The sequence below is a fragment of the Oncorhynchus keta genome, chromosome 20 (assembly GCF_023373465.1).
Source record: "Oncorhynchus keta strain PuntledgeMale-10-30-2019 chromosome 20, Oket_V2, whole genome shotgun sequence".
In the NCBI taxonomy this organism is placed as follows: Eukaryota; Metazoa; Chordata; class Actinopteri; order Salmoniformes; family Salmonidae; genus Oncorhynchus; species Oncorhynchus keta.
In genome coordinates this window covers 32,814,270-32,840,690 of record NC_068440.1, presented here as the reverse complement: position 1 = coordinate 32,840,690, position 26,421 = coordinate 32,814,270, and the positions used below count along the sequence as shown (strand labels likewise).

The window sequence follows — 26,421 nt, the reverse complement described above, 5'->3', positions numbered from 1 at the left end:
CACACGTGGTCTGCGGTTACAAGTCTGGTTGGACGCACTGCCAAATTCTCTAAAACAACTTTTGGAGGCGGCTTGTGGAAAATAAATGAACATTCAATTCTCTGGTGGACATACCTGCAGTCAGCATGCCAATTGCACGCTCTCTCAAAACTTTAGACCGCTGTAGCATTCTGTTGTGTGACAAAACTGCACATTTTAGAGTGGCCTTTTATTGTCCCCAGCACAAGGTACACCTGTGTAATGATCATAATGATCAGCTTCTTGATATGCCACACCAGTCAGGTGGATGGATTATCTTGGCAAAGGAGAAATGCTCACTAACAGGGAAATAAACACATTTGTGCACAACATTTTAGAGAAATAACCTTTTTGATCATATGTAAAATTTCTGGGATTTTTTTTACATTTCAGCTCATGAAAACACGGGACCAACACTACACATGTTGTGTTTATATTTTTGTTCAGTGTAGTAGTTTATAGTGTTATCACAATCAAAAGCAGTAGAGCTAGTAGAGCAGATACAGACTAGTAGACCAACATGATTATCTGTTCTATCGTGTAAACAATTACATTTAACTGTATTGATCCTTAGAGGGAAATTAAGTGGTCTGTGGTGCCATCCTGAATCAGACAGAGGTGAATTTGATGTCAGAGGGGGTCATGACCTTTAGGCTCTCATTTATCTCTGCAATGGGAAGACACTCCACACACTCCACACACCACACACACACACAGTAATATTGTTGTATGGTGGTATTATACATTTTGTATTGTAGATATGTTGTGGTGTAATACATGTTATATGATGTATATGATGTACTGTTTTATTTTTGTTTTATGTGTAATCTAAGTACCTTCATGTGTTAGGGCCCCAGGAAGAGTAACTTCGCAGCTAATGGCGAACCCTAATAAAGACAAAAATACTAGCCTATTACTCTCACCTTCTCTGGTTCTCTCTCTGCGATGGTAAGACACTAGCCTATTACTCTCAACTTCTCTGGTTCTCTCTCTGCGATGGAAAGACACTAGCCTATTACTCTCAACTTCTCTGGTTCTCTCTCTGCGATGGAAAGACACTAGCCTATTACTCTCAACTTCTCTGGTTCTCTCTCTGCGATGGAAAGACACTAGCCTATTACTCTCACCTTCTCTGGTTCTCTCTCTGCGATGGAAAGACACTAGCCTATTACTCTCAACTTCTCTGGTTCTCTCTCTGCGATGGAAAGACACTAGCCTATTACTCTCAACTTCTCTGGTTCTCTCTCTGCGATGGAAAGACACTAGCCTATTACTCTCACCTTCTCTGGTTCTCTCTCTGCGATGGAAAGACACTAGCTTATCACTCGTCTGAAAGAAGGAATGACAATCTAAGGTCACAGGGATGGCTGATGTCTCCGTCCAGTCAGTCCACTGTGTGTCATAGGGAATGAATCAGCCCCATACCCAATGACTCAGTGGAACCAGCAAATCATCAACACATGTATGTGACTGTCCGTTAGAAATATCTCAGTCTGAAGACTCATTCAACATTACTGTTCAGTCTAGCTCGGGTTGCACAATTCTGGCTAGAGGTTTCCTGATTTCACACTGAATCCCCCCTGATTCCAGGAATCCTAAGGCCAGGATTTCATGAAAATCTTGTAATTTTGGAATAAATGTTGAACTACCTCTAGCCTACATACTATGTCTAGTGAAGAACAAAGGTCTATGTCTATCAATGAGACGGAGGTCAGAGGGATAGTGTTTCTGTCTGCAACAGAGCCACATCACTAGACAGAAGAAAATTCCCTTTACCGTATGACCCGAAACCAACAAACCTCTTTAGCTACCCTCCTCTCCCTCCCTCGCCAGGCTGCTGTCACTTGGGACCACTAGTCTGGAAGTTGTTTTTGGACCAGGAGCCACATTCCTGGAACACGTGCAGCATTCCCGGCAAGGCTAAATCCTGGAAGCTGAATTTTTTTGGTTGAGAATTCTCAAAAATAGCTTCCCTAAAAATAAAGTGACTGGACTGTAGGTAACTGAGACAAACTGGTGAACAAACTCTGGATGGGCACAATAGTTCCCGCTTGACATCACTTCTTCCCAACAACTCACCCAAGTAAAAGTACATTTCTCCTTTTGGATCCTGTAGGCTGTAGCCAGACCTGCTGAGTATAGCAGAGTAGAGGAGCCTGGATTTTAGACGAGTGGCTCTGCATATGAGAGATGCTTCTGCTGGTCCCTAGAGAAAAGTCTAAGGATTCTCCCGGGGGTGTCCCATCCCCTCCCTCCACCCCTTCGCACCTTCCCAAGTCTCTCCCCTAAGATGATGTAGCTGTGTAGCCGAAGCAGGTTTAGCCATACGCTTTGCTCTGCTCCAAGACGTTCCCTCTGTCACAGCCCTCTGGACCACTGTCTGTCCGTCGCAGTCAGAAACACGTCTGAACATGCAACAGGTCTGTTTGATTTCTCTCTCCACTATGTGATTTCAGACCCGCCTCAAAGTCATTGTGCAACCCAGTGACACTGCCCAGATTACTTATTCACAATAAAAACACCACTCAGCAAGTGGATCCATTGGTTCCCCAAGTTTTTAGTTTTTTTTTTTTGGACATAATTATTTAAAAAAAACTTTATTTCAACAGAGATGTCAGAGACTAACGTCGGTCTATTTTGAAAGCGAGCCCTGCACAATAAAACAACTAACATCAATTGGCAAGTATAGATAAATATACCATCCTCTCAATTTAAAAAAATGGTCCTGCAGCTGAATTTAGTTGATGATCCATTAGTCTAGGGGATCCATTCATAAAACATTAAATTGACAAAACTTTGTTCTTGTTATGCTGACTTGAACTACCATGGAACTCAACTGATCCTGCAGACAGTTTCTCAAGTCCAACCCACTGGTCAGTGTTTCTGCACTAGAAAAAAGTTCTGGACCAACTGGCGTCGTGGTTCTGGACCAACTGGCATCGTGGTTCTGGACCAACTGGCATCGTGGTTCTGGACCAACTGACGTCGTGGTTCTGGACCAACTGACGTCGTGGTTCTGGACCAACTGACGTCGTGGTTCTGGACCAACTGACGTCGTGGTTCCCCAATAACGACAGGGGCACATCATGATAACCCAGATAATTTAGTTCTCAGAACATCCATCTTATCCCATGAGAGTTTGTAAAACTAAGCTGGTTTCCTAATTGAACAGGTAAAAAAAGGAGAAAAAAGGGATAGATAGGGTGGAGGGGGCCCATATGAAAGACAACAGGAATCAGGACCAGACCCCTAGCTGGCTAATGCTTTCACCAGCTGACGAGAGGGTGGATGTGCCGGTTTGTGTTGCAGGTTTTGTGGTCCGGGTTCCCTGGGCCCTGCACAACCACAGAAGTCTATTAGCAAAGTGTGTTTGATATTTCGGACGTTTATGTCGGTCTCTGAGGCTGAGGAGAACGAGACCCTCCGGGGAACAGAGGAGAACAGACCCTCCGGGGAACAGACAGAGCTGCTGTCTTACTGGTTGTCAAGTGACAGACAGTTACTATAGAAGACAGACAACCATAGAGAAAAGCAAGTCAACAACATTAAATCATATCCACATTATTTTTAAAAGACAAAAAGCAATAATTTAGAAGAAACGACTGGTCTAGTACTGTAGAAATGTTACATTAAGCCCTAATCCTGTAAAAATCAGCGAGGCAATCTTTTTGTGAGGAATTACACTGAAAACATGTATAAAGTATTAATAAACAAACGCTCGCTAAAGATTAGGGACAGCAAAAATACATTAATAATTAGTAAATGGTTCATAAACATGAGAATGATGATTAATTAATGGTGAAAACTATTTATAAATGTCATATAAAATGGTATATTAAGGACCCTTAAAATAAAGTTTTCCTTCAACTGATCAAACAATAATGAAATCCCCGCTCCGCAATGCTACGCTGGCCTGATATAAAACCAACCACACATTTCTGCTCATTTTCTTTTCAACGACTGAGACAACTTTATTAGATGGGGAGGATTTGTTTATTCAAAGCCACTGTTTCAAATGGTCATAAGGTGTATGCACCAATTTGTAAGTCGCTCTGGATAAGAGCGTCTGCTAAATGACTTAAATGTAAATGTAAATGTCACAAATGTCCCCTTTTATTTGTATTTTAACTGGGACATCAGTTAAAAGGGGACATCATCGCATGCATTCCTCTTTAGTCTTCCGATCACGCTCCTGTGGCCTTTTGATGAGAACCATGACCATCAGTCTCCACCTCGACTGCACCTGTGACCATGTTATCCAAGCATTCAGGATTAACCGGAATTACCTTGAATATGGTCTCTATGTATTTTTAGTCTCCTGATCTGCCTGTGCGTTCTGTCATTAATATGCTTTTGCTTCTTAAACAACCAAGACTTGAGGCTGTCATGACCATGACACATTTAAACTTGTATTGCCTATTGTGAATAACAGCCAGTAGGCTATGCTCCACAGTCACATGCAACAGTTCTCTGACTGCAGTGTCTGTAATATAAAGAAAGCCCTGTATGAGCAACTTTAAATTGAGATTGGATGGATTAGAGCATAACTATTGAGGGGGTTTGAACTTCGAAAAATTGCTCTGCTTGCATGGAGCGGTTGGCCATCTTGTTCACACACACACACACACACACACACACACACACACACACACACACACACACACACACACACACACACACACACACACACACACACACACACACACACACACACACACACAGTAAATGAAAGGAACTACATTTAATGATTTATTGGGGCAAATTATATTGTATAAGCAATATGAGAGTACAGAGCTTTAAAGTTTGCAAAGTGTTAGAAAACTTAAAGTCCTGACATTTTCAGATATGATTTATAATTGTGTCTGCGGCCTCCATGTTTTTTTCCCTTCCCAGTTGCTGAAATGGGCCTAATTATACGGGCACTGCCAGGCTGGTTGGTTTGGGCAGGTCCTCTTTGGTCAGTTCAATTGACGTCACACATACAGTAGCCATCTATGGAAATGCATTGAAGCTGAAGATTATGTACATTCATGGTTACTTGGTTTAGCTACTCAGAGATATGGCTGGTTTTCTGCCTGGACGCAGATTGAGCCTAGTCTTGGACTGAAAAGCAAATGGAAAAGCTCCATTAAAAAGTTCACTTAAAAATGGGTAGCAGTTGGAGCCTGGCTACTTTAGATGGGCGCTTTCTGAAGCCCATTCTTCAGAATATAGCTAGATCTAGTCACTGGGAACAGGCATGTGCAGACACAGCAGCCTGCCTCAGCCTCCTCCTTCCACAAATGTAGGTTTGCATTTCCCTCTAATGGGATCATTTATAATCCCAGTAATCTCTACTAAAGGAATCTAACCACCCCTACACTTTCCACTCAGCCCATCCAGAACAGGAGGATGCGCCTGCTGAAAGAACATGTGCAAACGCGTGTTACTGTGTGTGTGTGTGTGTTACTGGTGTGTACGATGTGGCTGTGTGTATTATAATGTGTGTGGAGTGCGCCTGTGCGATGTGTGTTATAGAATGCGAGTGTGTGTGTTGCATGTGAGCGAGCGAGCGTGTGTGTGTGTGGCTTCTGTGAGTGGCAGCAGCACGCAGCCCATTAGAGTTGTCGCTTACAGCCACCACTAACAGCCTCTGGAAAAATGAAACTGGAAAATGACCATAGAATAATATCCAAAACCCAAGAAGTATGCATGAATAATATGTGAAAATCAACACGGGCCTAGAACACTCCAGGGGGAAAAGATTCACATTACAACTACTTCAGGTCCATTTAAGGGTCTGGTGCTTGCAGCAAGCAAGATCCTTCTGGTAAGAGATATGCTGCTGTAGTTTAGACAGAAGAACAGTGATGCTACCTACATGCATCACTGAAATATGAAAACCTCCATCATAATTCATCTCAACGACTGAGACATTCAACTGTGCTTGGAGAGTTTGTTTCAATTTACTCTTGAGATCTCCACAATATATTTTGCAGAGGAAAATGAATGAATTTTGACTTTGGGTCCTTGAAAAGGCGCTATAAAAAAATGTGTTACTCTTATTAGCCTTATCTTAATTGAATAAATGTAATTCCTCGGTATGATATCTCATAAATACAACTAAATAAAGCCAACCTACGGTTAAAAAGATACTCTTGATCATTAAACTGTAACAGGGTAGATTGATCCATGGGTGACTGGACAGAACACATCAAGACGATTAGGTCCAAATGTGGTCCCCTCTTCTCCAGCTCTCCACCTCTCATTATTACTAGACCTTTGGACCAACAGAACTGAGCAGTATTGCTCTGGTTCCCTTGTATTTCCAGCCTGTTTATATGCTTAATGGATTGTAAATGTACCCGAGAGAAAACACGCCATAAAAGAAAAAGGGTCAGAAGAGAACACTTTAACGACGGAAAAGCAGGAGTAAGAACCATTTCAAACTCGAGAACAAAAGGTCCGACCTAATTGCATTTTTTAAGCAATTTTTTTTTCCAGGGGTTTGAACTTACCTCGTCCCCATTGAATAAATGAATTGAAGTCATGGTTTGTTGTGACCCTAACAGGTCCTCTGCCGTCCCACTCTGTACTTTATTTTATAAGCGCAGCTGCTCTCGCCGCTATGTCGTCTGGGTTACATTAGGAGCAGTACTGAGGCTGAATGTGATACAGGCCCTTTACTCGGCTCTGGCCCGTCCAGACCAGACAGACACCCACAGGTCCAGCAGCCCACAAGAGAGCGATAGAGGAAAGAGACAGCACGTCGCACCGGGCAGCAGCCTAAGCCTCCTCTCTGATGGGCCGTTTGGGGCCAGCTGTGGTCAGGCACGGGGGAGAGTGGGAGTCGTATCCGACTCCTGACAGGACTCTGGCCTGAGACAAACCCACGCGAGGGGGCTGGTGTCTGGCTAGAGGGAGGGAGGAAGGGGGGTCTGTGGCAGGGGGAATGGAGGAGGTTGAGAGTGCTTTCAACAGATGGGGGACTGGATTAGATGTCGCACCGTGGAAGAGGAGGTTATGGAGCTAATGACTGTCAGATGGCAGACTGACTGCATTTCCCCTTTAAGGGGGAAGGAAAGAGTGGGAGGGCCACTCTGTGACAGGGAGATAATAAGCATTGTCATTTGTTACTCCGCATGTCAGCATTTATGAGGTAACAAAACGAGACATCTGAAGAAGAGGACCTAAGTAGGGCTGCAGAGCCTCAATGAATGCCGTCACGTTATGAGACGATTCCTTCCCTTGTTAATTGAGTGCTGCCAGATAAATGGCCCTCTGTCTGTGAGGGGGGGGGTGCATTAGCTCAACCCTAAAAAGAGATCATGGATTGTATTGGTCAAATGAGAAACTTCTGAACTTAGTTACTCGAACTGAATCATATGCTACATATATGACTGCAGTCAGACCACATGCATTTGATCTGATGTTGGTCATCGATGGCCAATTTCAAGCACTATGAATCCATCAAGAGGATTAAAAGATGCATTCAGCATTCTCAATAAATGGTGCCCATTTCTCTTTACTGTAAAAACGATCATAAATATTTAGTGCTGAAAATTTGGAGTGAAAAACATTCACGATTTACGACCTTGCTTGTTTGGGGACCCACTGTTAGACATATCTCTGTCAAAATAAATTGCAACGAACAAGGGACAAATAAGTATATAAAAATACCTCAATTGTCATTGACTTATAGCCTACTTAACTTCATGGAATAAGACTAATACTGTATTTCAGCCTATGAGGGCAAATTGATACTTTTTAGTCTGCGGAGAGCATTATAAAACATTGACTGTTAAATCCATTCTATTTCAAAATTGGTTTCACAGGGAAATAAAAAAACGAAATCAGACAACTCAAGATTCTATTCCAATTGCTTTGACTCAAAAAAAAAATGTGTATTTGGAACAAGATGTCCCCCGGTTAGCCCATCTGGTTCCAAACATGTCCTCCGGTTAGCCCATCTGGTTCCAAACATGTCCTCCGGTTAGCCCATCTGGTTCCAAACATGTCCTCCGGTTAGCCCATCTGGTTCCAAACATGTCCTCCGGTTAGCCCATCTGGTTCCAAACATGTCCTCCGGTTAGCCCATCTGGTTCCAAACATGTCCTCCGGTTAGCCCATCTGGTTCCAAACATGTCCTCCGGTTAGCCCATCTGGTTCCAAACATGTCCTCCGGTTAGCCCATCTGGTTCCAAACATGTCCTCCGGTTAGCCCATCTGGTTCCAAACATGTCCTCCGGTTAGCCCATCTGGTTCCAAACATGTCCTCCGGTTAGCCCATCTGGTTCCAAACATGTCCTCCGGTTAGCCCATCTGGTTCCAAACATGTCCTCCGGTTAGCCCATCTTGTTCCAAAGAATGGCTAATCGGAGGACATGTTTCAACACGAGGAAAGTGTTTATTTACTGCTGCAAATATAACACAAGCATCCCTTCTTTAATAACACGACAACTTTTTCTTCCAAACATTACAATAGACAACATCGCTCTATTGAATTCAGGAGTGGATATAAATATGAAATCTAGAAATGCCATTTTTATGTCCCAACCTTGTTAAAACAAGTTCACTTAGCAGTGACATTGACAAAACGATAAACATCTTACCTAAAGTGCTAATGAAATGTAGAAAATAGGACTTAAAGTGGACAGCAGGCTACATTGTATGTTCAGTAGTAGAAGCCAGAAAGGGATTGTCCCTGGTAGAACTAGATTAATACAAAGAATTATACAAAAGGAGCGTCACCATCCTTCCTGGAAATGACCTGTCCTCTATGGGCCAGCAGCCCGGTTAGACTCCAAGTCACATCAGGAAGAGGCTGACGGCACAGGCTTGGTCGGCTCAGACCAAGGGGGAACGAACCAGACTTGCCATTTAAGTGGATTTACGGCAATCCCAAAACCAGAATGGCTTTGGGTTTAAGGTTTTTTTGAATCACCATTATTAAATTGAATATCAAAGCCATCAATTTGTGAAGAATTGTTAAGACAGACGAAGAGACACCACATCATTAAAAAGGACTAGTCAGACTAGCCGTCTAGCCCTGAACCGACGGACCGGAATAAAGGATATGAATTATAAGGACAAAGAGGGGAGAGGGCTGGTCACAAACTTTAGAATATTCAGACAAGATTAGAATGTATGGTTTTGTCACTTGAAGGACTTCCTTAATAATTTGACCAGTGAAATTAATTTTATATTCTTTCAACTGACACAATTGAAAGCAGTTGGATGATACCCCTGTGAAAGAGTTAGAAAGTACTGGGCACATCCGAAGTTAATGTTTGTTACCAAACATTTCGTAACCCTATGAGAATGACCCCGTCAACCCTTACAATCTGTCCCAGTCTGTGTGTAAACATTACGTATAGTACTGTGAGTAATTGAGAATTTTCACGCAACAAGAACAATCTGTTTAATGCCCGTCTGGTGTCAGGCAACAGGAAAATATCTCTGGGGCTTCTGGAACATTAAGACGTAGTCTACATGAGTTCAAATTGCTTTCAGTAATGAGGAAACATAACCATCCTCAATGTTTCAACGTCCAATCACACAAACCGCAGGGTCGACATCTGTCATATACAGTAGATTCGGAAAGTATTCAAGACCCCTCAACTTCTTCCACATTTTGTTATGTTATAGTCTTATTCTAAAATTGTTACAGCCTTGTTAAATAAAATATCTATACACAATACCCCATAATGACAAGTGAATACAGCTTTTTAGACATTTTTGCAAATGTATTAAAAATAAAACACAGAAATACCTTATTTACCTTAGTAATCAGACCCTTTGCTATGAGACTCAAATTGAGCTCAGATGCATCCTGTTTCCATTGATCATCCTTGATATGTTTCTACAACTTGGAGTCCACCTGTGGTGAATTCAATTGATTAGACATGATTTGGAAAGGAACACACCTGTCTATATAAGGTCCCACAGTTGACAATATGTCAGAGCGTGCACTGTCAAGTCTCTGAATGTCCTTGAGTGGCCTAGCCCAAGCTCGGACTTGAATCCGATCGAACAACTCTGGGGAGACCTGAAAATAGCTGTGCAGCGACGCTCCCCATCCAGCCTGACAGAGCTTGAAAGGATCTGCAGAGAATAATGGGAAACTCCTCAATTACTGGTGTGCCAAGCTTGTAGCGTCATACCCAAGAAGACTTTAGGCTTCATTCGCTGCCAAAGGTGCTTCAACAAAGTACAGAGTAAAAGGTCTGAATACTGTATTTAAAATAAAAACCTGAAATCACATTTACATTTGCAAAAAAATATATCTAAAAACCTGTCTAAAAACAATATATATAAAAAAATAATCAATTTTAGATTACAGCTGTAATGTAACAAAGTATTGAAAGTCAAGGGGTCTGAATACTTTCCGAATGCACTGTATTTGTGCAAACCTAACAATGAGTCTTTAAAACGGTTCTTCCATTCGTCTTTCTGCCACGGGATGATTCAGTGACAAACAGGTGTGCTAGACAAACTACCTGACCTATAGTCCCTCTGGACCAGATTGTATATTTTTGCTTCAAGCAGCATGACTAAATGGATCCAGTCCGAGTTAACGGAGGAACTCATAAATGAGAAACAACTCACTCCCACCCCAGTGTGGTGGAACCAGTATAGACACAGTAACAGCATCAGTCTTGTGGGGGTTGGACCTAAACTAGAGGAGCTGTGTAGACACGGTGACAGCATCGGGTCTTTACAGTGGGAGTAAAGTCCTTTCACTACCTAAATAAAACACCAAAACAAATCACTCTGTCATAGGGAGGAAAACATTGATGGAGGAAGAGATGTAGTTGAATGATGAAAATTGTCTAGCTAAGTAAGAGGTTTCAACTCCCGGCTTGACTGCATTGGGGGTAATTTAGGGGCTATGCCCCAAATTTAGGGAAAGAAAAAAAGATGAGGAAAGGGGTTCCCACTTTGAACCGCTGACATTTAATCCATCTTGAACTTTGCAGGATTTTTATGGGCTTCTTATGAGACACCCGGTGTGTGTCCAGCTCTCACACACAATCTGTCAGTAACAGAGAAAGCCCAGAGCAGCCGTTCCTCAACGAAACAACCTGACGCCCTCGCTCAAGCACTGGTTTCAGGAAGATTTGTATTCATTTCTTATTTTTTTAACAGGGCGTTTCCCAAGAAAATCCAATCAGGAAGATCCAGTATTGGAAGGGTTCAATCAGGAAGATCCAGTATTGGAAGGGTTCAATCAGGAAGATCCAGTATTGGAAGGGTTCAATCAGGAAGATCCAGTATTGGAAGGGTTCAATCAGGAAGATCCAGTATTGGATGGGTTCAATCAGGAAGATCCAGTATTGGAATGGCTAAAGCTGCATTATGTAACATTTTGGCCAACCTGACCAAATTCACATAGAAATGTGATATTAGGAAGTATCCATACCCCTCGACTTATTCCACATTGTTGTGTTACAGTATGAATTCAAAATGGATTCAATTGATTTCTCGCTCTCACCCATCTATACCCATAACGACAAAGTGAAAACTTGTTTTTCTAAATTTAAGAAAATGTATTGAAAATGAAATGCATAAATATCTCATTTACTTAAGTATTCACAACCCGGAGTCAATACATGTTAGAATCACCTTTAGCAGCGATTACAGCTGTGAGTCTTTTTAGGTAAGGCTCTAAGAGCTTTCCACACCAGGATTGTACAGTATTTGCACATTATTGCTAGGCAGCCATGTTCAAGTCTTGCCATAGATTTTCAAGGCGATTTAAGTCAAAACCGTAACTAGGCCACTCAGAAACATTCAATTTTGCCTTGGTAAGCAACTCCAGTGTATATTTGGCCTTGTGTTTTAAGTTATTGTCCTGAGGAAAGGTGAATTTGTCTCCCAGTGTCTGTTGGAAAGCAGACAACCAGGTTTTCCTGATTTTGCCTGTGCTTAGCTGTATTATGTTTATTTTTTTTATCCTTGCAATACCTAGTCCTTGCCGATGATAAGCATACACATAACATGATGCAGCAACCACCGTGCTTAAAAATATGAAGAGTGGTACTTCGTGATGTGTTGGATTTGCCCCAAACATAATGCGTTGTATTCAGGACATAGTAAATTACTTTGACACATTTTTTCAGTTTTACTTTAGTGCCTTATTGCAAACAAGATGCATGTTTTAGAATATGTTTTATTCTGAACAGGCTTCCTTCTTTTCACGCTGTCATTTAGGTTAATATTGTGGATTAACTACAATGTTGTTGATCCATCCTCAGTTTTCTCCTATCACAGGTTTTAAAGTCACCATTGGTAACATGGTGAAATTCCTGAGCAGTTTCCTTTCATCTCCAGCAATGGAGTTAAGAAGGATGCCTGTATCTTTGTAGTAACTGGGTGTATTGATACATCAAAGTGTCATTTTTACACATCTACCAATAAGTGCCCTTTGTGAGGCATTGGAAACCTCCCTGGTCTTTGTGGTCAAATATTTGATTAAAATATACTGCTCAACTGAGGGACCTTACAGATAATTGCATGTCTGGGGTACAGAGATGAGGTAGTAATACAAAAATCAACACAGAGTGAGAGTCCATGCAAATAGTTTACACTCCTGAATTATTTAGGCTTGCCACAACAAAGGGGTTGAATACCTATTGTATCGGTCATTAAAATCAAGTCTAAGAAGTGGTAAATATGTTGTGTGTGTGCTATTTCTATGCTTCCCATTTTTACGTTTCATTTTTATGTCTTTTCCATTCAGTGTTGTACACCAGCTTCAAACAGCTGAAAATACAATATTTTTGGTTATTGAAATGATATCTCACAGTGGTAAAACAATTCTCTACATTTCTTGTACTGTCACAAACTGAAATTAGGCAAAATTTCAGAATTTGGTGCAGTGATTTCTGCATATTGCGCCTTTAAATATGGAAGATCCAGTATTGGAAGGGTTAAATAAGGAAGCAGAAAGTTGCAGATAGTAGATCCACACTGTGCTGGACTCCCTCCCAAAGCTCCCACAGCCAGCTGGGACATTTGCATACGGAGTGAAGGAGGGAGAGAAAGAGGGAAGAGGGAGGTTGCACCAGACACTCCCACTGGCTATAAAGCCCAACCATACTGAAACGCTCAGACAAAAACCACACGTGGATCTGAGCACTGGGAGAAAGGGAGAGAGAGCAGGAGGGAGGGTAAGAGAAAGCGCGAGGGACAGATGTGGAACTGAGTTGAGGGAAACAGACGATCTGAGAGGAGAGAGCAAGAGAGAAATAAAGACCAACCATATCCTAAGAGGACCTGAGAAAGACACAGTGGAACCTGCCATTCAGCCATTTGGTTTCGTTTTTCCCACCAAAGGAAAAGTCCAAACTCTACATGGGACTTTAATGACAGAGGAGCCTGTGATACTGGACTGTAGTGCACTGGCAGCTAAGGACTTAGAAAAGTATACCGAGGTAAAACTGTGCTATCATTTAACTATCCATGCATGTGTGAGCAGCAGTGGGGAGTCCAGGTGTCACAGTAGTAAACAAAGCCCAGAGCAGAGTTAGCTAATTGGTGTAACAGCAGAGCACGGTAACGTTGACGATGTCCTTCGCCATGGTGCGGCCAGCGCCCAACCGGTACCTGTACTCCGACATCTCCATGCTGTCCGAGGACGAAGAGAACGGCAACGAGAGCTCGGGCTCCGACGAACGCTCCTTCCGGCTGGACGCCAGAGGTTATGACATAAAGGTCGGGGGGCGCAAAAGGAAGCCTGGAAGCGTCGGAGGGGGCCGTCTGGGAGGGGGCCAGCTCCCGCCCCAGATGTCACACCTCCAGGTCTCAGACGGATCCATCTCTCCGACGAGCGGGCTGCCACGGCAGCGCAACGCAGCTAACGCTCGGGAGCGGGACCGCACCAACAGTGTGAACACAGCCTTCACCGCCCTGAGGACCCTTATCCCCACTGAACCGGCCGACAGGAAGCTGTCCAAGATCGAGACACTGCGGCTGGCGTCCAGCTACATCTCCCATCTGGGCAATGTGCTGCTGGTTGGGGAGATGTGTGGGGATGGGCAGCCCTGCCACAGTGGAGCAACCTCCTCTGCTCACTACCTAAATCACCATGGATCGCCAGGCCGCGACGCAGAGAACTCCCAGCCCAAACAGATCTGCACCTTCTGCCTCAGCAACCAGAGGAAAATGGTGAGTTGAGTTTGGCTGTAGATGTCCCATCTGTCCTCACCATGCATTTGCCATCGTGTCACAACTAGGACAACAAAACACCACACAACTCCAATCTCTTCAGGGCAGTAATATCCAGCAAGTGGGAGTCTTACTTATGACGCTTCATGGTTTAGTGAATGGTTGTTCCTATTTGATTCTTTAAAAACATTTCAGACTAAAAAATGGCTTTCAAACTTACTCGAAGACAAGCAACCTTTAGAAAATTCCACCCACAAAAAATAAACCTTTTCAAAATGTGAATTTATAGAGTATCATATGGTCTCTGCTGTCCCAAAGTGTAAGAGAACAGCCCCTCAATACTCAGAGACAGTGAGATGAGGAGGCTCAGTAGGCAAGCTTCAACTAAACCTCCTAACAGTAAGACCCTAATCCCCAACTCCGAGACGATTCTCCCAGACATCTCAATTTGGTGCCGGCATTCAGTAGCACTTCCCATTGTCTCTTTGGTCTGAGTAGCGAGAGACCGACTGAACCAAGGCCAACGGAAAACAAGGAACTGTCACAGCGAACACAAACACATCCATCTCTCTTCCTCAGCATTCGCCTGGGCAGACTCTGGCTCATAAAGCCAACACCACGCCGAATTCAAAATCAAACCCTAAATCACAGCATGGGAAACGCAATAACCAAAACCAAAAACAGAAGGGGAAACTGTCATTTCAACTCACAAGAGCAAAGCAGCTTTCAAACTTGAAATACACCATACGCCCAAAATAATTAGAGTCAACCATGACACTGGAACATTTTTGGTTAGGTATATAACCACCACAATATGTATTCTATCCTCAAACTTGAAGCAGGTCCAAAACCCATTTCATTGAAAAAAGCACAGAGGAAAATGCCTGGAGTGTACAATGTATTTAGAGCTGAATGTGGTTTGAGTGATTTGTTAGGCCTCTAAAATGACAAATAGCCTAAACTTAAAAAAGAAGACACTTGACATTCCTTTTGGCTCCTGGTGGAGCAAAGTCACAACATAAGATTATGGTTAAGCGCTTACCAAGAGGTAGATCGCCAGTCCAAAGCATTCTGGGAACATCTGCTGTATTCCCAAATCTGCCAGTGAGCCATCCTGAGCGATTTATACACACATCCTGTTTTGACCTAATGCTCTTCTTAGGTGTCCAATTAATAACAATGTTAACAACCCCCCCTCCGGCTTCCTAAATAAATAATGATGAAGACTATAATGACTTGTCATTCTGGACAACACCACCAACTCACTAGAGATGTTCATTTGCACATCCACAGAACCCTACAGTATTCTTCACTGATTCATGTATTGAAATGTGCTGGGAATTAGCCATCTATTTTATGATGAAAAAAAGTGATAAGTCACAACTCCTGACCCCAGACAAATCTAATGTAATAGCACAAGTGTAATAGCACAAGTGTAATAGCACTAGTGTATGACACGTGTAATAGCACTAGTGTATATCACACGTGTAATAGCACTAGTGTAATAGCACAAGTGTAATAGCACTAGTGTATATCACACGTGTAATAGCACTAGTGTAATAGCACACGTGTAATAGCACTAGTGTAATAGCACAAGTGTAATAGCACTAGTGTATGACAAGTGTAATAGCACTAGTGTATATCACACGTGTAATAGCACTAGTGTATATCACACGTGTAATAGCACTAGTGTATATCACAAGTGTAATAGCACTAGTGTATATCACACGTGTAATAGCACTAGTGTATATCACAAGTGTAATAGCACTAGTGTATATCACACGTGTAATAGCACTAGTGTATATCACAAGTGTAATAGCACTAGTGTATATCACAAGTGTAATAGCACTAGTGTATATCACACGTGTAATAGCACTAGTGTATATCACACGTGTAATAGCACTAGTGTAATAGCACAAGTGTAATAGCACTAGTGTAATATCACAAGTGTAATAGCACTAGTGTATATCACACGTGTAATAGCACTAGTGTATATCACACGTGTAATAGCACTAGTGTATATCACACGTGTAATAGCACTAGTGTATATCACACGTGTAATAGCACTAGTGTATATCACACGTGTAATAGCACTAGTGTATATCACAAGTGTAATAGCACTAGTGTATATCACAAGTGTAATAGCACTAGTGTATATCACAAGTGTAATAGCACTAGTGTATATCACAAGTGTAATAGCACTAGTGTAATATCACAAGTGTAATAGCACTAGTGTATATCACAAGTGTAATAGCACTAGTGTATATCACAAGTGTAATAGCACTAGTGTATATCACAAGTGTAATAGCACTAGTGTATATCACACGTGTAATAGCACTAGTGTATATCACAAGTGTAATAGCACTAGTGTATATCACAAGTGTAATAGCACTAGTGTATATCACAAGTGTAATAGCACTAGTGTATATCACAAGTGTAATAGCACTAGTGTATATCACAAGTGTAATAGCACTAGTGTATATCACACGTGTAATAGCACTAGTGTATATCACAAGTGTAATAGCACTAGTGTATATCACAAGTGTAATAGCACTAGTGTATATCACACGTGTAATAGCACTAGTGTATATCACACGTGTAATAGCACTAGTGTATATCACAAGTGTAATAGCACAAGCTCGCTCCACCGTGAACCATATCTGGATCAACCTAGTTACAGTGTCACCAAGGAGTGAATAATAAATCAATCCAAACTAATTCAAGTTAAAGCCAACTATTAATGTAATGCTCTGCAGACTCCTTCCAGTTTATTCACTGCTATAAAAGGCCTTTAAAAAGAGCATGGAAGCAGAGATGCAAGAGTCACACAATTAATAAAATAAAAACTAATGGACAACATTCGCCTTGACTGGAAGCAATTCTATTCCTCCATTTCATTGATTTCAGTGAGGCAGAACAAAGCAGCACATGAGATAATGGCAGTTTAAGAGTTTTCTGAATTAGAGGCATGTCTATAGGAGGGCTGAGCCGGGACGATATTTGAAACAGATTGGGCCTCAGCTTTGTAGTTGAGGCTTAAGAATCGAAGCGACCTGCTCCAAACCGCACTGCTCTCTTTACCCGTACTTAGCGCTCATTACCCGGGGAAAGGCATTGCTCTTTACCCGTACTTAGCGCTCATTACCCGGGGAAAGGCATTGCTCTTTACCCGTACTTAGCGCTCATTACCCGGGGAAAGGCATTGCTCTTTACCCGTACTTAGCGCTCATTACCCGGGGAAAGGCATTGCTCTTTACCCGTACTTAGCGCTCATTACCCGGTGAAAGGCATTGCTCTTTACCCGTACTTAGCGCCCATTACTCCGTGAAACGCATTGCTCTTTACCCGTACTTAGCGCTCATTACCCGGTGAAACACATGGCTCTTTACCCGTACTTAGCGCTCATTACCCGGTGAAACACATTGCTCTTTACCCGTACTTAGCGCTCATTACTCATTACTCCGTGAAACACATTGCTCTTTACCCGTACTTAGCGCTCATTACCCGGTGAAACACATGGCTCTTTACCCGTACTTAGCACTCATTACCCGGTGAAACACATGGCTCTTTACCCGTACTTAGCGCTCATTACTCATTACTCCGTGAAACACATTGCTCTTTACCCGTACTTAGCGCTCATTACTCATTACTCCGTGAAACACATTGCTCTTTACCCGTACTTAGCGCTCATTACTCCGTGAAACACATTGCTCTTTACCCGTACTTAGCGCTCATTACTCCGTGAAACACATGGCTCTTTACCCGTACTTAGCGCTCATTACTCTGAAAGGCATTGCTCTTTACCCGTACTTAGCTCTCATTACTCAATTCTCCGTGAAACACATAGCTCTTTACCCGTACTTAGCACTCATTACCCGGTGAAACACATTGCTCTTTACCCGTACTTAGCGCTCATTACTCATTACTCCGTGAAACACATTGCTCTTTACCCGTACTTAGCGCTCATTACTCTGAAACGCATTGCTCTTTACCCGTACTTAGCGCTCATTACGCATTACCCGGTGAAACACATTGCTCTTTACCCGTACTTAGCGCTCATTACGCCGTGAAACACATGGCTCTTTACCCGTACTTAGCACTCATTACTCTGAAAGGCATTTCTCGGCCAACACATTTCTTTATAGTTTCTAAAGAAAGATGAAAATAAAATAAAGAGGAACCCATTGAGGTACTGTGGAACAAGTTAAAATAGACGGAACGATATGTTGCCAAAACAGTTTCTCAATTCTGACAGAACAAATTGAGGACAGGATGGTGAAAAAGTACACAACTCCAGAGTTGTCTGATCTAGAAGATGCTAAAATGCTTCATTAATAAATGAGCATACTGTTCGGCTTTCACCTGTTAGTGTTTTGGACTCAACGTGCTCCCAATGTGGTCTTTTATAATCTACTCCTCGGATCAGCCGTCATATCAAACATTTTATATCAACAGAGAGACACAAAGTCATACGTTCACACTGAATGATAGAAGCTTTTTCCTGCCCCAGAAGTCAAAGGCAAATTTGTGTCAAAAATACACACACAGTTATCAATTAGTGGCTAACAGATGTGTGTTTGTAATCTTATCAGATACAATGTTTTCCAGTCCAAAATGTTATCCATCTGGCACAGATTTGACTTGCTTGGAATATATAAATTTGTCTAACATAGATGAGCTAAATATCTTGTGCTTACACACACACACACACACACACACACACACACACACACACACACACACACACACACAATGAGTCAGACCATCAAAACATTTGACATCTTCCATTTCTATTGACAGCTAATTAATTGTGTAAAAGCACATTTCAACTACAGCCCCCATAAGTAGACAGTCAGAAATTCACCAAAATTGAGGCTGTGTTTCTCCCCCACCCCCTCTTTCTTTGGGGGCTGCAAAGCACAGTCCGTTAGAAAAAAGGGAGCATTCCTTCTCCCTAATAGCTGTAGCAGGTGAAGACAGGGGTTATGAAGGACGACGAGGGGATTGCATAACGGGACACACAGGGGCAGACAAACCCTAGTCAAATGGACGGTACGTGCGCAGGAACGGTTTCGAGGAGTGCAGGGGAAAGGACTTGGTGAGTTCTCTCTGTGTACTGGGACTGGGGGTAACCCAATGGATTACTAATTGAGCATAGTCAGTCAGCCTCAGAGTCCACTCCCAAAGCGATGCGCTAGCCTAGCAGCCCAAGGCTCATATATACTGTAATTATCTCGAGTTCCTTCATTACAGCCATATGGAAGTTATTAGAGCAGCGTTTCTCCCTGCAACAGGAGCCAATCAGTGTGAACATGTAACACATTATGAAATTATCTAGTGTGAACCAAACAGTGGACTGAGGAGTAAGCCAGAACAAAAAGAGCACTTGAAGTTGAATAGTGTGTAAACTAAATATTTCATCTTCAATCTACCGGTCCAACTGTAAAATAATCCCATGTGATAATAAAAATGGACACTTTCACTCTGTCACCCACCCACACACCCACAAACACCTGTCCAACAAGTTGTTCAATAACACGCAATATCACGTCCAACTTTTGTCCAAAGACAAAACAGAGGGTGTAAAGAACCCACACTCAGAATAGTTAGGATGAACAGAAGGGGGCTGCGTTTAATAACCCAAACAGATGAATCGTCTGTTAGGGCTTGAGTTACATGTCTGAAAATCTACACACCCACACGCAGGCCAGCAGTAAGAGCAGCTGACAAGTGCCTCCATTGTAATCTTGAACCAATCTGCCAACGTTACCCGTCAGACGGAGACCAAACCAAATATTTGCCTAAAGAATGAAGCCTGGGGTGACAACTGAGGAGAGAAAAAAACAGATCGGCTTCTCTGTCTGTGGAAATGTAATATGTTGTGTTGCTTGTATTCGTGAAAACAACAAAACCTTCCCATGCCATTAGAGACTGTATAAACAAAGTGGAAGCCTTTTAAAAATAGGAGAGAGAAAAAGCTGCAAGTTCAATCAACAAAGCCCCACGCTTCAGCTGCTGCGGCAGAATTAACCCTTATACATCTTTACAATGTGTTACACAGGATATGAAAAACAAATGTTAAACAAAAATCCTATTAGTTGGGTGTAAGTGATCCCTGGAGCTGAAGAAATTGCGACTTTAAAGTGGCACTAAAAAATAAAATAGAAAAAAAAGCTCCTGGTTCGTTTGTTTTCAAATGCCTGACCTCATCAATCCGATAGTTGACTGCGAGTGCCCGGGCCCGCCTACGTCAGATGTAGCCGTGGAAACGGTTGCATTCCATGGTCTCCGTGAGCCAGGTGTGCTAATGCTAGTGCTGCCACTCAGTATATGGTGAGAGGAGGAAAACATGAACCAAGGCAATGCTACAGCCCCAGACCAGCAAATATCCCCAGTTCACACAGCCCCACAGGCAGCCTCCACAGCAGCCTGGACCAGTGGGCATCATCCAGATCATCCAGGCTGTATTACATCCGGTTGTGATTGGGAGTCCCATAGGGCGGCACATAATTGGCCCAGGGTCGTCCGGGTTTGGCCGTCATTGTAAATAAGAATTTGTTCTTCACGGACTTGCCTAGTTAAATAAAAGGTAAAATAAATAAACACATTTTTAAAAAACACATTGTGGGTTAGACTAGAACTAGGCCAGACTGACAGTAGCGAGCCGTGCACTCACTCAAAGGACCATCGGACTTTATACAAAATAAATTCAACCATTTATTTTCTTTTACTTACCTCAACAATAACTGTATTGTAAAATTGTTAGGAGTTAGAATCAATCCAGGAAATGTATTCTTCACATCAGTGTTTGCATTGTTGACTATAAAGAGCCGATGAGAAATTGTAACCGTTTGTCTTCTTCCTTTCAGAGCAAAGACCGGCAAAAAAATGCTCTAAGAAGTTAATATCTGGAGGACGAGAATATGGACCAGAACTGTGGACAAAACAACTTGACACACTTAAGGTGTACATAAATATCAAAATCGGTATTTAATTATATGCCCCCCAAAAAACAGAAAAAAATTATAATTCAGGACTGCTAAGTTTAGTTTCTGAAGAGGTAATCATGTTTGATTGAAAGAGACGGTGGGACTTCTTGGACGGTGGAAGCATGCCCTGACTCAAAGGAAGTATGAAGAATAATTTCTTCTAAAAAAACGTTCTACACTTCTGATTCCATGACCTCACAAAGACTTGAAGAGAACACCAAAAAGAGGTCTTGTTTTTTCTTTACCTGAGAACGTCTGCATACGCAGACTGATAATGCTGAAACTTTAGAACCACAACAGCCTCTGCACGAGACGGACTCTGAGAAGCGCCAGTTACTTAGAGGTGTGGTAAGGAGGGACTTCAAGGACAAGGACAGGCCAAACAGGAACTGATGATTGGTCATTTTTCAGAAAGTAACCTGATAGCCAAACTGTTCCAACAAGCCAAATATATAACAGCTTTCACTTGATATTTGTTCTGGACAGTGAGTTTCTACACCCGTGGACAACTGCCTTTCTCCTGAAGAAGATAGGACAACATGCAGCGGCTTGATGCTATTTCATATGCTGTTCAATGATGTTTGTTAAAATTCATGTTAATAAATAAATATGCTTGTGAATTAATTACGTTTATTTCAGACATGTAAGTTTCCTTTATTTGATTGTAATTTTGCAAAACCCCAAATTACATTTCTAGATATTTGAAGTCTGGCCCTTAAGGTGATAAATCTTTTTTGCCGATGGGTTTGACGACATACTGTATGGAACACTAGTAAGGGTCAAAACAAACAACAAATCAGGTCAAGAGGATCTTATAGCACTACAAACAGCTATAAAAACAGTGACGTGATAAGGAAGGAACCACAACCTTCTCTTCTCTCGCTCTCCCTCTCCAGCTAGATTACTGTCTTTCCCACACCTCACCACTCACGCACACAGCTGTTCACTCAAGCCCTTATTATACTGGAGAGAGACCTGAAATGGGACTGGGATTTTTTAAAGACCACATCTAGCTTCTTCAACAAAAATATCATATTGCAAATATTGAAAACTACACTGGCCAGTAAAGGCGTCAACAACTGAATCAAACAGAACTTTTGTTTTTCGAATCAGCCAGGTGATTTGTCCAGCCTTCTCTTAGTCCGTAGAGACAGGAGTAAGCTACTGTCTCTACAGACTAACACACTAAGGAGGGAGGGCTATGAGGTGCTGCAGCCCCGGTTGCTCGGGCCTTTTAAGGGTCAGCTGTGTGGGTTAGCGGGGGATGATTGGATCTGCAGGTACAGGGTCCTGGCTGCTTGCCACAGCCCCTACACTGTCCCCCAGTCCATTCCTCCCTTGCACCCACCAGTGTTCATTATGGAACTCTTTAAAAAAAAGGATTTACTCTAGTCTAAATCATTTTGACTGAAATGCAATTAAGTCTTAGGTCACATTTTTGCTATTTCAACAATGACAGTCTAGTTATTGGCAAAATGATGAAGACAGTGGGCCATGTGTGTCAACTTAATGTCCTTTCATTTTTGTCATCACATTTGTATTGCCTCATGAACCTATAGTAAACATAAAATCACAGACTTTTATGTGCACAAAGATATGCCCTACCAACATATTTTCCTGAATAAGATCCTATTCTTCCCAATAGCAGAAACATGTAGGAAGAATATTATAGGAGAATTATCTGGCCATGTGAATTCCTAATTTTGGCCCACATCACATAAATAAAAAACAAACATACAGAGCGAGGGCATGCGAGAGAGCAAAGTAGTATGGGTTGCACCTCCAGCACTCAGTTGCGTCATTGCCATTGTTACCTATGTTACCCAGACGCTGCAGCTACATTTACATCCACAAGTAGGCCCAGGAGCTAAATGGCTCAACAGGAGCTAATGGCTCATCAGGAGCTAAAGGCTCATCAGGAGCTAAAGGCTCATCAGGAGCTAAAGCTAAAGGCTCATCAGGAGCTAAAGGCTCATCAGGAGCTAAAGGCTGCTTTGCCCTTTGATTTAGTCAAGTCACTAAAACTTAAATCGGGTCCCAAGTCCCTGCGCCTGAGTCCGAGTCCCTATGGCTGCAGTCTGAGTCACTCTGCTGGAATCCTGGTCCAAGTGCTCAACTCTGAGTCACTGGTTCCACATGAACTGAAAATAAAGTTATTTTCCGAGTCAGATAAAGTGTAGAGGCAAGGGGAATTTAGTGAAATTGTTGACTATACATTTTCATTTCTTTCTGCGCCACCAAGTGTTTGCACATAGACTACTGGTAATGTTACCAGGCCACGCTCAGTTACAAAACATTATTGAACGTTGCAGATAGAATTTCTATGAATTTATTCCATACTCACCATTTCAGAAAGAAATATTCTATGTAGAGCAAACATGCCTATCTGAACGATCCAAAACGATGCATCCTGCTGAACGCGCCCCCTGGTTGTTAGTTATAGCTAGATAATGAGGTAACATAATTGAAGGTTACCGATCCGGTCTGAACGATCCAAGACGATGCATCCTGCTGAACGCGCCCCCTGGTTGTTAGTTAAAGCTAGATAATGAGGTAACATGACTGAAGGTTACCGATCCGGTCTGAACGATCCAAAACGATGCATCCTGCTGAACGCGCCCCCTGGTTGTTAGTTACAGCTAGATAATGAGGTAACATGATTGAAGGTTACCGATCCGATCCACAAGTAGCCTACTTTTAGAACGGCCCGTGATACAGTTCAGGAATTTAAAATGCAGCCGCCAATGTAAGATAGAACAAAACGTAGCGTCGGTATTACGGGTCATGTCTTTTGAACGGTGCAATCAAGACATTTCCTCTGAGGAAAAAGAGTGCGTCTTGGCTACAGAACCAGTATATGAAATGCAGGGGGTGGAAGTGTTGTGCAAGAATACAAATTCAAAACTTTTGATTTACTTTTCTATGGCCTACTCAAGGGAGACAAAAACATAGCTAGACTGTTGTTTTACTTTTAAACTCAAAGCTGCTATTGTTTTTTACTTTTGTAAAGCAGCTCGTGTTTCTTAACCAGGCCCAGGGTTGATAACTAGGCCGGTGGTGAATGTGTAGGCTAGAATTGGAGGCAGAGCCGGTCTGCCTACACTCATGGCTTCCTCACAGCTCACGAGCTGAGTAGGCTGTTCTCCGGACACGTCCTTGCCACTGCAGAACAGAACTGCGCTGTGCATCTGTGCCGCTGAAAAGCTCTCAATCTCTACAAAAATGTCTAGTCCATTTAGTAGTCAGATTTTAGTCACAGAGATCATTTTGTCTCGTCTCATTTTAGTAAAATGAAATAAAAAACATTTAATTGAATTCTTTTTTTTTATGGGTCTATTTAGTCACTTATCGTCTCATCAATAAATAAAAAAAACGAATTGAGTCGCTATTTTGAGTCGCTATTTTTGTTGACGAAATTAACACTGGCATCCACACTGTCCCCCAGCACAGACCATGCCATCTGTATGTAAAGGAAGCCTGCACACGTCTGGAATTCCTTCCCCTTTTCTCCACGCCCCTAAAAAAAAACACCCCTTCTCCCCAGCTAATCCAAAAGGTTTGTCTCCCAATCTGTCTCTCTCAGTCTGTCGGTCTCACCAGAAAAAGCTGTGTGTCCCCTACTCCCTGACCTCAAGGCCACCCTCTGCTCCCTCCTGTCTTTCTCCCCCACCAGGGCTGCCACCCGCTGGGGCCTGGCCTCTTGGTTGACCCCTGCTGTCACTCTCACCCATCAGCCCTGTCACAGTCAGCGGTGGAAACTAAATGTGGAAATGTTCACGACCGCTGGGAGCCAGGTTAGCTGCTCTTTTTCCGTTCATTCATGACAATCTGGACGAGCCCACTAACCATCTGTGTACGTGTGCACATTTTCTAATGGCAACTAAAATAAATATTTGCAAAGTAATGTTTAAAAGGCACACTATGACCATAGATTCAAATGTTATGTTGGAAAGGAAGAAAAACAAAATCTCTCAGTTCTTTTATCTTTGCAAAAATTCTCCCTCGCCCTCTCACTTTATTAGTCAACTTAGCACAACGTCCAACCACATATACGGGTATTGGAGAGATGCGGGGGGGCTGCCACTCTGGGCGCCCAGGGAGTTGTTGTTGTAGGGGGTTAAGTGCCTTGCTCAAGGGCACAGCGGAAGGCAATAGCATCTAGGATTTGATACCAGCAACCCCCCCTTTGCCAGTTCAATTCCCAACAAATTGTTCCTGTTGACCCGGGATTCGAACTGGCAACCCTTCAGCTCCTGGCACGCCTCTCTAATCGCTAGGCTACCTGCTGCCAAGATGCATACAGGATGTGCGTTAAAAGCTGACATTGACATTAAGAACATGACACTAACCACGTTTCCATGGTGGGCTCTCTTTGAGTCTGTAAAATGATTTATGCAAGAAATGGTGGTGGAAACGACATGATTTGCAAATATTGATATACTAACCATCATTTCGAACACAATGAACTTTGAATTTTCATTCGGTACATGCTAAAATGAAGTGAATGGTACATTGTGTGTGGACCATATCATCACGCACTGGTTTTTATCCACAACAAGTCCGTTTGGTGGGAAATGCACACATTTTCTTGATGCATATTTTTTTATATTTGCATTCAAATCTGTTGCCAATTGGATGGAAACCTAGCTACTGTTCCTTTGTGTAGAGTAATCTAGAGATCACTTCAGCCCATGTTGTGGCACCAACACTGGAAAGCCATTGCAAATGTACTGGGTGGCGGAATTTACTACTTCAAGTTTAAAGTACATGGGTTTCACCTGTTACACTTCCAAGTAAAACACACGCTACTCCTGTTCCTCAGTCTCCTGCTATAGAGACAGAAAGACAAAATAATCTGTGGTAAAATACTGTCTCTTCTCCTGTTCCTCTGCCTCCTGGTGTAGAGACGCTTCAAAGAGACGGAGTACAGGACAGAAGTAATCAGACAACAAGTGAAGCCCCCCAGACAGATGAACACCAGAGAGTACTGTCTCTGCATGGCGTTGATGACAGTTAGGAAGCTTACTCTGATTCAACATATGGGGTTGGAAATGGTGCCGCTGGTTGGTCTGTCTCTTCTAAGTCCCCATGCGTCCCAATCTGGCATAGGGAATGGTTAGCAGTTAGCAGCCAGCCCATTGAGACTCATGTCTAAAGACTGTAGAAGCTCTGTTCAACATCAGCCGGCTCCTCTCCAGCCAAAGCCCACTGAGAGGATGACCGTGAGAGAGGCCAGGGGTGGAGGCTTACCCTACACAGGGCTAGG

The 26,421-nt window shown here is 42.6% G+C and overlaps 2 protein-coding genes across 3 annotated transcripts in view; one reads left to right on the top strand and one right to left on the bottom strand.

The window, feature by feature from the left end:
* Window positions 1-26,421, bottom strand: part of LOC118399646 (ribosome biogenesis protein bop1-like) — an 88,522-nt gene that overhangs the window by 40,275 nt on the left and 21,826 nt on the right. The gene's annotated exons all lie outside the window — the stretch shown is intronic.
* Window positions 13,118-21,805, top strand: LOC118399648 (basic helix-loop-helix transcription factor scleraxis-like). The gene is made up of 2 exons (XM_035795907.2): window positions 13,118-14,166; window positions 21,036-21,805. Exons 1-2 carry the CDS (start codon window positions 13,567-13,569, stop codon window positions 21,069-21,071), a joined length of 636 nt encoding a protein of 211 aa, XP_035651800.1. The 5' UTR covers window positions 13,118-13,566; the 3' UTR covers window positions 21,072-21,805.